A 16,140-nucleotide genomic window follows, 5' to 3' on the forward strand; every position below is an offset into this window, starting at 1 on the left:
GTAAGTCTCTGGATATTGTTAGTCAATTAATAAAGAATGTGAACAGCTTCCTGTGTGATGTGTGAGCGATAAACATTCAGCAAACCCTTCCTCCTCCCCTCCCCGCCTGTGAATTGCTCTGCTAAAAATAAAGGGAATGACAGAATTTCGGGCTTGTGTGACAAGAGGAGCCCTTCAGTCACTTGCAGTGGAGAACAGCACTTGGCAAGTTCCTCCCCGATGACATTTGGAGCTGTTCTCAGCACTACAACCGTGCTCGTTCTGCTCGCCCTTGCACCGCTGTAACGAGGGGAAACGGCACTGAAATCAAGCAGGCTGTTCCTTGTACTTCCAGGGAAAGCAAGCATGGAACTGCTGCTTCTTCCAGCGGGATTTACTTTTCCATTGCTGCCTCTCCTCTCTCTCACCCAGTCACCCCCGCCATGCACCCCCATGGGTGTTATTTTCTTTAGCCCCACTCATAAATTATGAGGTGATGATTTTTAGGGATGTGGATAAACAAGTGCCAGGACAGGCTGAGCCAAACATGTTTAATTGGATTTGTAACAGGAGATGGGTTTGAATATCAAGCTGCATTTTCTTGTCAGCATTTAAATTATTTTAAGGAATGTCTGCCTTGCTGTACTTGAGCGTTCCCATTTATCTAGTGCTGAAAAATAACATCCAAATCACTGCAGAGACAGTGCAGACACTGCCTTTTGGGAGATGTTCCACTGGATACACGGCAGATAACTGCCCTGAGCAGAATAAATAACTCAGAAGACAGGAAATGTTATGGAGGCACCTTTATTTTCCAGTTACTTCAGCTTCCCTACTCGTAGAGGATGAAAATCGGTGCAGTTATTTATTGTCTGGTGTGCAGAGAGCTGGGCAGTCTGGAGCTAATCCATATGGACAGCTGGACACATTGCCAACGCCACACCAGGAAAGTTTAATTGCTGCTGAGATGGAGCTCAATAACTATGAAAGATTAACTGAGGTTGTGCCAGCGGAACCTGGCTTGTGGAGCCGATGGCCCCAGGGCTCCTGTCCCTGCTCCTCGGGAAGGACTGGCAGTGTCAGGGCACAGAGCTGCACCTGTGCCTCAGCTGCCACCTGCTCTGCTTCAGGGCAATGGAATGCCACAGGAAAGTAAATAAAAATCCTGATTTTAAGGGGGAATTCCTCCTTTGCCCTTGCTGACACCAGCTGAAATGTGGAATGTTAATCGGTGCTTGTATGAATGCCTCAGGGAGAGCGTTATCACAGAATCACGGAATCATGGAATGGTTTGGGTTGGAAGGGACCTTAAAGACCATCCAGTTCCGACCCCCTTGTCACAGGCACGGATATCTCCCACCGGATCAGGCTGTTGTTGTGCCAGGGAAAAGCAGAGCTCCTCCTGCCCTCGTGGCACCTGAAGGGAAGTGATGTGGGATGGCAGGGACGGGGAAGCAATGGAGGACTGCAGGGATTGGGAAGCAATGGAAAATTGCAGGGCTCAGGAAGCCATGGAGGATGGCAGGGATCAGGAAGCGATGCAGGATTGACACCCAGATCTAAAGGTGTCCATGGAGAGGTTCCTCTCATCTTCTCTACCTGCCCAGATTGCGGAGCATCTCCCCAAACTTTGTGTCTGTCCTTTCAACCCAACTGGGAAAATGGTTCCTTACAGTCCACCAGAGACCTCCACTCCTGCTGGAGAGCTTGGGAGTGAGTTGAATGGAATTCCCATGTAGGAAAATCCCATCTCATTTCCCGGTAAGACCAGCACTGTCTCAAAATGCCCGATATAGGATTTCAATGTCCATCCATCACCAAGGGGCTCCAGGAGAGCTGGAGAGGGACTTGGGACAAGGGACAGGACAAGGGGGAATGGCTTCCCATTGCCAGAGAGTAGTTAGGACAAGAGGACAAACATCAGGAAGGTTTTATTCACAGAAGGGGTGAGTGGATATTGGAAGGAGCTGCCCAGGGAGGCCATCCCAGGAGGTGTCCAAGGAAGGCCTGGATGTGGCACTCAGTGCTCTGGGCTGGGGACAAGGGGGGCATTGGGCACAGCTTGGACTCGATGGTCTGGAAGGGCTTTTCCAACCCCAGCGATTCTGTGATTCTGTGATCCTGTTAGATCGGATATTAAGGGGAAACCTTTCCCTGGCACAGGTTTCTGAGAGCAGCTGTGGCTGCCCCTGGATCCCTGGCACTGTGTAAGGCCAGGCAGGACGGGGCTTGGAGCACCCCGGACAGCGGAAGGTGTCCGTGTCCGTCTCCGTGCCCGTGTCCGTGTCCGTGTCCGTGTCCGTGTCCGTGTCCGTGCCCGTGCCCATGCCCGTGCCCGTGTCCGGCCCCTCCCAGGTCTCTCCGGCCCGTGCCCCCTCCCGCGCCCCTCGGCCCCGCCCCTCGGCCCCGCCCCTCGGCCCCGCCCCGCTGCCCCGGCCCCGCCCCCCGGGTCCATCCGGGCATTTCCCCTGCCCGCCAAAACCCCCGCGCGCGCGCGCTCCCGCAGCCCCGCCCCGCCCCTTCCCACCCGCCAATCACCGCGCAGGAGGCGGAGCTCGCGCCCCGCCCCCGCCCCTCAGTGACCAATCACGGCGCGGGGAGGGGGCGGTCCCCGCGCGTGCGCGCGCGGGGCGAGCGCGAGTCCCTGGCGACGGGGCGGCCCCGGGAGGAGAGCGGGACAGGGACGGCGGCACGGGCACGGGCACGGGCACCGGCACGGGCACCGGCATCGGCATGGACACGGGCTCGGGCACCGGCATGGACACGGGCTCCCCGCCCCGCTCTGCCGCCGTGGAGCCCGGCGAGGAGGAGGAGGCAGAGGAGCGGGTTCGGGTGAGCACGGGTTCGAGCAGGCGGCCTCGGGGGCGGCGTGGCGGGCAGGCGGGAGCAGCCGCTCACCGTTCGCAGCGGTTGTGTGTGCGTGTGTCTGTCTGTCTGTCTGTGCGTGCGTGCGTGCGTGCGTGCCAGACTGGGGCACTCCATTGCTCCTTATCCTGCGCTGTGTTTGTGGGGGTGTGTGTGTGTGCGCGCACTCCATTGCTCCTTATCCGCGTATGTGCGCTCCAGGCTGGGGGTGTGTGTGTGTGTGACACGCTGGGGCACTGCACTGCTCCTTATCCTCTGTGTGTGTGTGTGTGTGTGACACGCTGGGGCACTGCACTGCTCCTTATCCTCTGTGTGTGTGTGTGTGTGTGTGTGACACTCTGGGGCACTGCACTGCTCCTTATCCTCTGTGTGTGTGTGTGTGTGTGTGACACTCTGGGGCACTGCACTGCTCCTTATCCTTTGTGTGTGTGTGTGACACGCTGGGGCACTGCACTGCTCCTTATCCTTTGTGTGTGTGTGTGTGTGACACGCTGGGGCACTGCACTGCTCCTTATCCTGTGTGTGTGTGTGTGTGTGTGACACGCTGGGGCACTGCACTGCTCCTTATCCTCTGTGTGTGTGTGTGTGTGTGACACTCTGGGGCACTGCACTGCTCCTTATCCTTTGTGTGTGTGTGTGACACGCTGGGGCACTGCACTGCTCCTTATCCTCTGTGTGTGTGTGTGTGTGTGTGACACTCTGGGGCACTGCACTGCTCCTTATCCTCTGTGTGTGTGTGTGTGACACGCTGGGGCACTTCACTGCTCCTTATCCTCTGTGTGTGTGTGTGTGTGACACGCTGGGGCACTGCACTGCTCCTTATCCTGTGTGTGTGTGTGTGTGTGACACGCTGGGGCACTGCACTGCTCCTTATCCAGGGAATGGGACAGCTGGCCCAGTGTCACCTCCTGCTCCATGAAGGGGCTTTTAATGGGTCACTCTTCCCCCCCGGGGAAAGGGGGGACGTGGCTGACCTGAGCCCCCTTCCCCTGCTGCTCCAGCAGGGGCCGTGGCCGCCCTGGTCCCTCCCGTGCCCTGCACTCTCCCCTGGGTGAAGGGCAGCAGTGACTCTGGATTCCTCCTTCCCTCCTGGGAAAAGGCTGTCTGTTCAGTTATTATCATAATTATAATCTAATAATTATAAATTATTCTGTTTCCTTCGGGCCTTATTCTGCCCTGCTGACAGGTGAGTGCAGCTGGCTGAGTCACTGACCCTCCAGGGAAGTCAGGGACAGAGAGGCTGAAGTCATGGAATCACAGCATGGTTTGCTTGGAAGGGACTGTAAAGATCATTTAGTCCTACCCCTGCCATGGGCAGGGACACCTCCCACTGTCCCAGGCTGCTCCAAGCCCTCTCCAGCCTGGCCTGGGACACTTCCAGGGGTGCAGGGGCAGCCACAGCTGCTCTGGGCACCCTGTGCCAGGGCCCGCCCACCTCACAGGGAAGAATTTATTCCCAATATCTAATCTGAATCTCTCAGCTTTTAATTTAAAGCAGTCCCCTCTTGTCCTATCAGTATCTGCCAGTGTAAAAAGTTGGTTTTCTTTCTTAAAAGCCACCTTTAAGTCCTGGGAGGTACTGGAGGTCTCCCTGGAGCCTTCTCTTCCCCAGGCTGAACTGGCTCCATGGAGGGGTTGTACACGGCTCTGTGCACTTGGCTGTGCTCATATTTGTGCTGGAGGAGATCCATGGAAATGGTGGCCCATCAGATCCATGCAGGAATCCGTGTCCTCCTGAGCTGACACCTTGTGAGAGCGCTGGGGAGATCCTTCCTGTGGTGTTGCACTGTTCTGGCACATGGTGATAACTGTGTCCCTGTGCTCACAGCCAAGGTCCCAGGGTGGTGATGGCTCCAGAGCAAGGAAGGAGCTCAGAGGTGCAGCAGCCACATGGAAAACAGAGGTAGATGCCTTATCAACTTTTAGAAACATTCCCTGGGAGGAAGGACAGACTGGTGCAGGTTCAGTCTCACCAGGACAAATAATAAAACCTGAAACAAAGGATGGAAGCAGCCATGGGAGTAAATAGGACATCTTAAAGGCAGGTCTGACTTCGATGAACATGGGCAGTCAGGGTAGTCTTAATGCAGTTTCCAGAACCCTTCTGCAGAAGGACCTGCCCTGTGTGGTTTTGGGAAGGGTAACTTGCCACAGGAGAGCAGGACTGGATCTTGCACTGCTGCTTATTCTTATATATATTTAAATAGAAATGAAGTTCCTTTGAGTGCTGATTTACAGGCAAGTTTCACAGTCGCTTTGATTGCAAGTTGTGTTGTTGTAAAGCAGTGGATTTCCCTCCTCTTCCTTGGGTTACCTTTGTTCTGCTCATCACAGGTCAGTTTATTTGGGTCGTTTTTGGGTGTCAGGTGTTGTTTCCTGCTGGGGTGTTGTTTCCTGGTGGCCGTTGCTTCCTTCTCTGTTTGTTGTGCTCTGGGATGTGAGTGCTGCTCTGACAACCAGAGCTGAGCTCTGGGAATCCCGGCTGGAGCTGAGCTGAGCCCGTTGCTGCTGCTCCCCCGGGGCTGGGGCTGCAGGTGCAGGCAGAGCAGCCGGGGACATCTTCTGCTGCCCCAGGACTTCTGCTCTCACACCTCTGCTGTGTATTTCTGTTCTGTTCTGAGATTATTTCAGCTGTAATTCCAACTGACGAGGAGAAAATCGCCTCTGCTGGTGACTTGTGGCAGGCGGGGCTGGCGGTTCCCGGGCGCATCCAGAGCATGGAGCCCAGCCCAGCAGTGAACAGGAGTCGCCTGTGCTGCTGTGCCCTGCTCACCTGTCCTGGCCTCTGGGGTGTTCTGTCACACGTTGTGACAGGAGCCAGCACAGATTTGCAGCGGACTGAGGTTCAAACTGGCTTAAAAACACTTCTGTTTAACACTTCCCTCAAGGTTTTACTCACTGAGGAGAGGCTGGGAATGCTCTCCCAGCCCAAGGGCCAGTTTGTGGTCATTTAAGAGGTATTATGGCCATCAGAGTGTAACAGTGGGGGGCAATTCTGTAACCACCCTAAGGAGACTTCTTACTGTTTATACCACTTCTGGCTTTATCCCCTCTGTCCATTTCCTCTTCAGTTTATTTTTGGTGCTGAGGATGATTTAAGCCCTGCCCTACAAAGTTTCTGATTCTACATTTAGCTAAACTTGAGTATGACAAATCAGACCCAGGAGGATCAGGTTCCTGGTTTTCATTCTTAAATGCTGCACATGGATGGTTATGTTCCAGAATGTCCATCATTCCTTCAAGTTCTGTGTTCTGCTTTTTGGTTTTTTTAAAGGTAAGTACAAATAACAAACTAAGGTACCTGCTAACGGAGGTACCTTTTATTTCAGTGGTGGAAAAGATAAAAGAATGAGCATTTTCCTAAAAACCAGAGGACAGCGCAGCTCTTGCAAGTATGATTTAAAAAGAGAATAAATGAAAAATCAGGGGATATTCAGTGCTTTTTAGTGGTCCAAAGCTGAGAGTGTAAAGAAGTGGTAGCTTCTCATTCCATGAAGTAACTCAGAAATGCTGTTAAATGTTCATATTGGAGGTGAGATTTGGGCAGCAGGGAGTTAAGGGGGCTTTGCACAGGAATGAAAATCTGATGGCAAAGCTACCCTGGGTGACTCTAAATTTTATTGGCAGTAAGCCAGGAGAAGGCTGATTTTGGGGGGAAGTTCCTGGGTTTGGTTATCAGCTGTGGGGGCTGCAGCACTGTTAACTCTGCTTGTGCTTTTATTTGGGAATTGGGCTTTTCCCTTTCCCACATGAGGTTGGAGCAGATGATCTTTCAAGGTCCCTTCTGGCTGAGCTGCTCCATGAAACCCAAAACAGTCAGTTCAGAATTAACAGAAAGAGGAATCCAGCTTCAGTTGGAAAGAAATGGGATAAACCCACAGTGCAGTGGAATGTTCCTCCCTGTCCTATGTGCCTGGAGAAGAGTTCGGGGGTGAGGTGGTGCCTGGGGCGGTGGTGAGGGCTCGGGGCTGCTGGGATGAACTGGGCAGACAGGAGTCCAGAGGGCTGGACAGGTGGCTCTGGGGGTGCTGGGATGGCCCCTCGATCCCCTTTGGAAGGTGGTGGTGGGCAGAGGTGTTTGTGAGAACTGCAGAAAGGTTGGGATCTTTTTCAGGAAAGGCAGGAATGAGGGCCTGGAGAGCCACTGCCCAGTCAGCCTGGCCAGCTGCTCAAAAGGCTCCTGTTCCTCTGGGGCCAGTCCCTGGGCTGGGGCTGCATTGTGCCATCACCGTGACCCGGGGGACGTGCTGGGGTTGTGGGTGACACTGAGCTGGGGCAGTGCCAGGCTGGAGGCAGGGGCTGCCATTCACTGGGACCTTGGCCAGCTGGGTTAACGGCCCCAGAGGATCCTGACCTTTAGCCATGGAAAATACAGAGGGTTTCTCACTGAGGGATAAAATCCTGGCACTTCAGTTCTGGCTGGTTGCCCTGCAGGGAAGAGCCCGAGGCCCTGGTGGGCAGTGAGGTCAGGGCAGGTGGCAGTGCCCTGTCTGCTTCAGGCTGCATTAATGAAACAACACTGAAGGGAAATTATTCCCTCCTTGCCCACAGCTGGATCCTCCTGTTTGGGGCTGCCAGGACAAGGGACAGGTCAGCAAAGTGGCCTGAGCCTGGTGGAAGCACCAAGGCAGCGAGGGCTGGGGCACAGAGTGCAGCGGTCAGTCTGGGCTGGGCAGGAGGAGGAGGAAGGTGAGGAGGTGGCAGTGGTGCTTCCCTGCCGGAGCAGGGGTTTGGAGAAGGCAGAGGAAGGCTCCTGGAGGTGCACAGTGGTGGGTCAGGCTGCAGTGTGAGGTGTTAGAGCAGGAGGAATCCCAACTGCAGCCAAGGAAATCAGCCTTTATGAAGAGGGTGGGGAAGTGCTTGGCCAGGTCCTTACCCACGGGGCAGAGCCTGAACCCTTGGAGATAATGACAGGTTGGCCCTGCAAAGCTCAGGTACCTTGTGATGAGCTGAATAAAACCTGTGCTTCAGGCACTGAGGGGGGTGACAGTGCCCACACTGTCCTACAGTGCCCACAGCGTGTGATAGTGCCCACACTGTCCTACAGTGCCCACACTGTCCTGCAGTGCCCACAGTGTGTGATAGTGCCCACACTGTCCTACAGTGCCCTGCCAGGGATGTGACAGTGCCCACCCTCTGTGACAGAGCCCACACTGCCCTACAGTGCCCAGCTGAGGTGGGGCTGTGAGCAGGGAGTGCTGTTCTCCTTGGAAGCTTTGCTTTCCTGGGAAAAACAGGAGACTTGGTCTCAGACCAGCAGTGCTGAATTTGCCCCTTGGTTTTGGCGGCTCCATAAATCCGTTGGTGTCAGGAACCTGGTGGGGGTAACTTCTGTTGCTAAGGGATCCCGAGTGATGCACTGGCAGTGCCTGCAAGGGCAGTGGATGTTGTGTGAGCATCCAGGCTCACCTTTTTGGAGTGCTGGCAGCACATTCCTGGCAGTTTGTCGTGTCAGGAATCATGATTGACATCTGCTGTGCTGGGTCTCACCTCTTGTGGACCTTGGAAGCCCAAAGATTGTTACACAAAATAATCCAGTTCAGAATTTACCAGATCTGCTGGTGGTGGTGCCTTCGTGGCAGGAGGGAATGGTTTGGGTCTGGAAAGCACTGCTGGCACACCAGTCCTGACTGGAAAAACGAGGTACAGCTTCAGTAATTTGTGTTTCTCATACCTGACAGCACCAAATCATTGTTACATTTCTGTGACGCTTTTGGAAATCTGTATTATTTATTGGCACATTCACAGATGAACTTCTAGTGCTGAACTGGTTGCAGACAGTGGGAATTTTTATCCATTTCAGTAGCTGGACTTAAATTTGAATGGTTTTTATCCAATTTGTGCCACTGGGCTTCTAGCCAAAAAAAAAGATGTAGAACCTTATTTGCAGTTAAATGAGACTTTGGTTTTTTATTAACAATTTTTTGCACACGTAACAGGGTTGATAAAGATCATAAAGCCACAATAAATGAAATTGTTGGGTTGTTGTGGATTGCAGTCACATTTATTGGCGTTAAGGGAACTGTGAAGTGCTGAAGCGCTTTTGCACAAGAGCTGCTTTGCTTTTCCTCGCCGTTCATTCCAGGCTGGAAGCTGCTCCGTGAAGGAGCAGTTTGGTGTCAGACAGCATGGCCTGCATCCCGTGTGTCTGCCAGAGAGATTCCTGTAGCCCCAGGGGCAGAGCAGCCCATTCCTGCCCTGTTTGCCAGGTGGGCTCCTGTCTGGCCGTGTCCCTGCCCCGAGCAGCGGCTGCTGGCTCCCGGCGGCTCCGGGCTCTCACCGTGCCGTGGGATGGTGAGCAGCGCTCCCTGCTCCTGCCCTGCTTCCAGAGGCTTCCCGGGCCGGGGACAGCGCCTGGACCGGCTGGAAAGCTGCATTTAGCTCTAATTTGTGACACCTGAGACAGTTTTGAATTACTCCCACGTTCAGTTTGAACATAAAGTAATGCACAAACAGAACCCAGAGCCTTTCAGAGTGTCCCGGCTAACAAACATCGGGACGAGAGGGAGCAGCCTCAGGTTGGGCCAGGGGAGGTCTGAGTTGGATATTGGGGGAAGTTTCTTCCCTGAAAGGGCTGTCAGGCACTGGAACAGGCTGCCTGGGGAGTGGTGGAATCACAATCCATGGAAGTGTTCAAAACACATGTGCGTGTGGTCTTTGGGGATGTGGTTTAGTGGTGGCCTGGCAGTGCTGGGCTGTGGTTGGACTCCGTGTGCTGGGAGAAATCAGGGTATTTCTGATGTCCTGGGAAGATTAGATAGTTGGGATTAGTTATCTAGGGAGATCTTTCCCTTGTCTCCCTAGGTTTTTCCTTTGTTCTCCTGTGTTCTATTGTGGGATACTTTCAGAGGTCTGTGGGGCAGAATGACGTAAGGAGAGCTAACCTGGATGTTGAAAGTAGTTCAGAACTGAGTAACATTCATATTTCTTTCCATGAACTGCAGCATGAGTTCAGAGCTGCTTTTCCAGCTCTTTAATTCATGGCACTGTGTGGTGTGGGGGTGGCTGTAGTTGTTCAGCTTTATTTTTGTCTTTACCCCTCTTTATGTATTTAGCAGCAAAACCGATGTATTGAATTTCAGGAAGAAAACGTTGTTACATTTTCTTCGTTTGACTTAAATGACATGGGAGCCCTCGGAGATGATTACACTCATTTACTAAATCCTTCCCTCTGCCTCGTTCTGTGTGCTGTGCCCTGGCACACCCTGTGCTAACACGGGGCAGTTTCTTACCCTGGGCTATTTCCTTCATGGTGCTCTCTGGAGTGAGGATTAAAACTGGAAGAATGCAGCGGCGTGTCTGATTGCTGCTCCCCTGCCAGGCCCTGGAAAAGGAGGGATTGCTCCTGTGTGGTTTGTCCCATGGGAGCTGCCCCTTGGAGCTTGGGCTTCTGGCGTGGGACAGCAGAGCTCAGGATCAGGAATGGCAGGAGAATCCTGCCTTGGTGGGAAGTGTTTGACTGCAGGAAGAAATGGTCTTTCCTTAAGGTTATGGTGGAGTCCCCATCCCTGGAGGTGTCCAAGGGATTCCTGGAGGTGGCACTGAGTGCTCTGGGCTGGGGACAGGGCAGGGATCGGGCACAGCTTGGACTCCATGGGCTGGGAGGGCTTTACCAGCCTCAGGGATTCCATGATTCTCTTACTTCAGTGTCTCAAGTGTGGTTGGCTTCTGATCCTCTTCAGAGCATCACATGGGGATAAACGCAGGGCTGGATAAATGCACTTGTGTAAAACTTGAAATTTTGCTTTCTTTGAAAGAAATTTTGAAAGAGCAAACTCCAGAGGAGTCTTAGCTTTTTCCAGGGATGATTTTATGGAATATATTGGTGTCGTAGAATTATGGAATGGTTTGGGTGGAAGGGACCTTAAAGCCCATCCCATCCCACCCCTGCCATGGGCAGAGACAGCTCCCACTGTCCCAGGCTGCTCCCAGCCCCAGTGTCCAGCCTGGCCTTGGGCACTGCCAGGGATCCAGGGGCAGCCACAGCTGCTCTGGGCACCCTGTGCCAGGGCCTGCCCACCCTCCCAGGGAACAATTCCTGCCCAATCTCCCATCCAGCCCTGCCCTCTGGCACTGGGAAGCCATTCCCTGTGTCCTGTCCCTCCAGCCCTTGTCCCCAGTCCCTGACAGTAACTGAGGGGGTTTGGGGGCACCATGGACGTGGTTCCTGGGATGATGTGCAGGAGCTGACCCCTTTAGATACTGACGCTGGCATGGGGGAGTTGTTGGAGTGGAGATCCATTTGTCATGGCTGTAGTTTATTTTTGTAGATGTTACATAAAAAAAAAAAATTGCATTAATAAGTGGTCAAGAGTGAACTCAGCTTGCTGAAGTTCCAGTATGGATGAGCAGTTTTGTAATAGAATTTAAAACATCTTCAGCTTTTATTCACATCCCTCTAGCTTTGCATAAGGATGGAGCAGAACCCAGGTGAGAGTTTAGCTCATCTGGGAGGGAATATTCACACTGCAAGAGAACAACCTGAAATGCTGAACTTTACATTTAATTTCCATTGGAACAGCTCTGTGTTCTGGACTTTTCTCTCTTTCATTCTGGGAAATCCTTTTCTGTCTGTGACTCTTTTCCCACGTCACTTCCCACTTCATCCTCCCTGATATTCTCCAGCGCTCGTCTCCAGGTTTTTTGGGCTGACAGCTCCATTCCTGCAACATTTCTGTGTCCCAGAAGTGCAGTTTCCCAGAAGATGATCCGTGTGTGTGAACCTGGCTGACTCTGTCTGGGGAAAGCTGTTCCAGTGGCTGTGTCCTCAGGGCTGGGATGAGAGAGGGGAGAAATTTCACTGGGCTCAGGAGCAGCTTCCTCTGGTACCTCGTGGGGAAGGAAGTGTTACAGCTGCTTTTCCAGGCAGGAATCCAATTCCACTTCCATTCCTGCCTCAGAGTATGGCAGATATTGCTACATTATAATAGAGAAATCAGCCCAGGCTTGCCTGAAGATATTTACATAAGATGCCTTTTAAATACAGTTTAAAACATTAATATAGATAAAATCCTGTTTTAATGAAATAATAAATAAACATTAAGAATAAACTTAAAAAAACACTGTTAGAAACCCCAGCAACCACTGGTAATAAATGAGACAGGACAAATGCCAGCAGCTGACCATGATCAAGGTGCTGAATTTTGAGTTTTGGTATTTTGTGATTTGCATGGATTTGGGAATGGGAAATTCCTGGCCCTGGGAAGGGATTGGCTGCTGAGCACAAAATGATGCTCACAGGGAGCTAAAGTGGGAAAGGAACCTGCCCCTTTTAGTAAAGTTTGGGACGTTTTAATGGAGTTTAAGTCCCTGCCCAAGTCCGTGGGGCTGGCACCCAACCTTTCCTGTTGGGGATGGCCTGAGTATTTTCTCTATTTCATTGTCCATGGAGCACATAAACGCACACAAATAAACAAAGCAATAACCTGTGTTTTTAACCAGCAAATGATCTCTCTCTTCCAGCCCATTGCCATCACTGCCCCGTGCCGTGCCTGGAGGGAGGAGTCCCTGAGCCGCAGCAGCAGCAGCAGTGGAACCCAGGAGTGCGGGAGCAGCGGGGCGTCCCTGGGAGCAGCCATCAGTGAGGTGTCCCTGGGAGCAGCCATCAGTGAGGTGTCCCTGGGAGCAGCCATCCCTCAGGAAACCACTGCTGCTGCCAGGGTGTGTACTGAGCCCATCTGGCTCGGGGGGGAGCCTTAATTACGTGATTGCAATTAACAGGAGGTGCTTTGTGTGTGCAATGCCGACCTTGGTCGAAGGAGATCTTCTGGATGTGCTGCCAAACACTGAATTGCTCTGAGAATTCCCTCAGCTCACAGGTGTCAAAAGGCTGAGCTGATTGGTGTGATCTGAGCTGAGTAAAAAAATCGGATTTCCAAGTGGTTGTGCAGAGATTCTGGCTCATACAGCAAAACTCTGCTGTGGGAAGGAGCTTTAACACCTTGGTAGTGTCTCCAAAGGCAGAAGAGCTTCGGCAGGGACAGTGCTGTCCTTTTCCCAGTTCACTGGGACACTTCCCTGCTTTTATTAATGAATAAAAAATTCATTCTCAGAATGAAAGATTCTTTCACATCCAAAGCTGAGTATTTGTCTAGGAAGTACAATTTACAGTCAATGATTGCATTGTTTCAGTCTCATACAGCTTTGATGGTGCTGGAGCAGCTTTTCCTCCCTCAGGGGATGGAGCCGTGGTTCCGGCTCCCAGCAGAAGCAGAGAGCAGCTGTTCCAGCGCTGCCTTGGACACCAGGCTGGGCCTGAGCTGTGGCAGGCAGGACCTGTCAGAATTCCCCATGCTGGAGGAAGGGCTGCTGCCCTCAGCAGAAGCTTCTCCTGGAGCTCCAGCCCCTGCCTCGCTGCTGGGTATGTTCCACGTGCCAGCTGCTGCACAATCAACGTTTTACTGTTCAGTCAATCCCTGACCTGGGTCTGACTTGACTTTAGTGAGAGATGAGGTTTGCAAGGTGTGTTTGGTGTAACTTTGTTGTCAAAGCCCACCTCAGGAGGAGGTGAAGGGTTCGTGTGCCCTCTGGGGATCCTCTAACAGTCAGCAGGTTCCTTTTGTCCCAGATAAAACTTTGCTCTTGTTTTCCTGTGGAATTAAGAATAAACCTGAGTGCAGCTTCCGCCCCTGGCAGTGCCCAAGGCCGGGCTGGACGGGGCTTGGAGCAGCCTGGGACAGTGGGAGGTGTCCTTGCCCGTGCAGGGGGTGGAATGGGATATCTTTGAAATCCCTCCCGACCAAACCATTCCATGATTTTTGTTCCTCATTGCTACCACTGGTGTTTGGGTGCAGTTTATATTGCTGCCACTGAGACTTTCCAGTTCTAACACGTTGGCTTCAGCCAGGTTCACTGTCTCGGTTGCTGCTTTTCACATCGAATCCCAACAGCTCAGTTAAAGGTGGCTTTGAGAAATTCCAAGATGTAAAATTTCACCTTTTTGCTCCATTGGCTCCTTTTGTTTTCACGTGGACTGGGAGCATCCTGGTAAATCTGTGGTAGCTCCAGCTCAGTGGGAACACAGAAATGCTGTTCCTCAGCCCAGAGGGGCTCTTTTGGCATTGATCCCTCTGCAAACCCAAGAGTTCCCTTCCATTTGTGACTCACCTTTCCAGGACGTGACTGAGGTTGGTGAACGAAGGTGCCTCTAAAGCTGCTGCCACCACACCGGTGGTGTTTCTTCACAAACAAACAAAATTACTGAGAGGCAAATAACACAACTGTGATATTTTAAAATAAACCTTCTGTGCTTACAGTTAACTGCAAGCTCAGCTGTGCAATTTGCCATTGCCTGTGTCACCTTGCCTGTGTGTAGGCTGCTTTTTGGGATTTTGTTTGGAAGTTAAAACACCCCTTAAGGGCATGGAGTTGAAACTGCCTCGGGAATTGCCTCGTAGCAGCTCCTGAGGGTTTTATGAATTTGATTTCTTTTTTTTTAATGCAAAGCTCTTGGTCATTTTCATCAGTTTTTGTGATGATTTTGCTCCATCCTTTGTGAAGGAGCCTCTGAGAGGAGAAGGAACATCTTGGGTGGATTCTGGTTCATCCCAAACCCTCTGAGGCCCGAGGCTCAGTCCTTCCCACTGTGGTCTCACCCCGATGGCTGCAGCTGTCCCTGGTGTCTCTGTTACATTTACTGCAGAGATTAAGCTGGGTTTGGGTAACTTGGATTATCTGGTTCAAAGAACTTCTGGTTGAGCCTCTGGACTGATTTGTTTTCCATAGGCAGGTGGTGAGGGCAGGGGAGCATGGAGTGAGTTCCTGTTCTGTGTCGCAGCACAGACAGGCTGGTAAGGGCTGAGTTCGTTCACAGCTGGTTAATTGCTGACTGCTGGGCCTTTGGAACTACTTGGGAGATGTTTTTGAAGAGTTTTTCTCCTTCATGAAATGAAAACCATTCTTGAGTGTCTCAGATTTGGGTCTGCAGGTGGCTTGGTGATGAAAAGCTGTGTGTGCACCCCAGGGAGTTGGTTGATAGTGAATAAATCCCTGTTTTTGTAGGAAATTGAGGGTCAGGACAGATCTCAGAAAGGGGGAGGACATGGAAGGCTGGCCATGCTTTGTCCTTGCCCACATCCTCTGGGCAGGATTCTTGTGATTCATGTATTTTACAGCCCTTTTCCCCCATTACTGCTATTTGCAGAACTGGAAACTGTTTAATAAAGAAAAACTTCTTGATATTTGTCCAGCTTTGTGTTTCCAGTGCGGCTGGAATTAAGGAGCAGGCAGAATGCTCTTTAATGTGATAAAAGATGCAGAGCCCTCTCCTCTGCTGCTGTTTTCTCTGTTGCTCTCCAGAGACGTGCCAGTGGCTGCAGTTTTGTGCGTGCACTGAGTTCCCAGGTAGGGGAGGAGAGGTGAGAGGGGAGGAAGCCATGGCTGCAACACTCATTTATTTCTCCTTCTCCTCTTCAAAAAGTGCCTTGGGTTCAGCGCCAGGCGGAGTGGCAGTGGCAGTTGTACCGAGATGCTCCTGCTGCTCTGTGGAACAGCTTGACAGAGCCAAGGCTTTGTTTTTGTTTCGCCTTCCTTTTTTATCCCCCCAAATGGCAGCTTGACTGTGGCATTCTGACTTGTCAGGAGGCTTCGAGAAAAGGAACAGGCCCAGCTTTGCCTGCTCCGTGAGCCTGACTGGGGAAGCTTTTGACCTTCAGAGTGACAGCAGGAAAAATCCCTGTTTTGACACGAGATGCTCTGGGAGAGCGGGGCTGACGTCACTGCTGCTCCCAGCCCGGGCACCTGCTGCCAGCCCGGCTCTGGCTGGGCACAGCGAGCCTGGATCCCCTGAGCACCCCAAATGTGCCAGCAGGATCCTCCTGAGCGCCCCAAATGTGCCAGCAGGATCCCCCTGAGCACCCCAAATGTGCCAGCAGGATCCTCCTGAGCACCCCAAATGTGCCAGCAGGATCCCCCTGAGCACCCCAAAGTGCTGATTTATTGCCAGATATTGTGATCTGTGGGCTCTGTGTGTGTCTGTATATGCACATTCACTTTATTAATCTGGGTATACAAAAGGTTGGCAACGTCTGGTTTTGACAGCTTTTTTTTTTTCCCCGATTATTTTCTGCTCCCTTCCTTAGCCCTCTTTGTTTCTTCATTTCCAAAGCACACCCAGTTTTTATTGTGTGGGTAAACCTTTTCTTTAATCACTCCTGATTTTCAATTTAGCTTGAAAATACACTTTCATTCAAAGTGGAGAAGTTAAGCTAAAAATCAGAAAAGCTTGTTTTCCTCTTCCCTTGCATGACTAAAAATAAGGTGCCAGTTCTGCTGCATGAAGTGTGCCATGATGGGAGC

The 16,140-nt window shown here is 52.1% G+C and overlaps 1 protein-coding gene across 1 annotated transcript in view; it reads left to right on the forward strand.

Annotated features, from left to right (window-relative positions):
- Positions 1–2,673: 2,673 nt before the first annotated feature.
- ALMS1 (ALMS1 centrosome and basal body associated protein) overlaps positions 2,674–16,140 on the forward strand; it is a 49,076-nt gene continuing 35,609 nt past the window's right edge. The window contains exons 1-3 of the mRNA XM_082282023.1: positions 2,674–2,811; positions 12,307–12,504; positions 13,021–13,204. Of these exons, the coding sequence (XP_082138149.1) occupies positions 2,713–2,811; positions 12,307–12,504; positions 13,021–13,204 (481 nt within the window). The 5' untranslated portion in view covers positions 2,674–2,712. The remainder of the gene's footprint in view (positions 2,812–12,306; positions 12,505–13,020; positions 13,205–16,140) is intronic.

This window comes from Coloeus monedula, assembly GCF_965178545.1.
Source record: "Coloeus monedula genome assembly, chromosome: 5".
Taxonomy (NCBI): domain Eukaryota; kingdom Metazoa; phylum Chordata; class Aves; order Passeriformes; family Corvidae; genus Coloeus; species Coloeus monedula.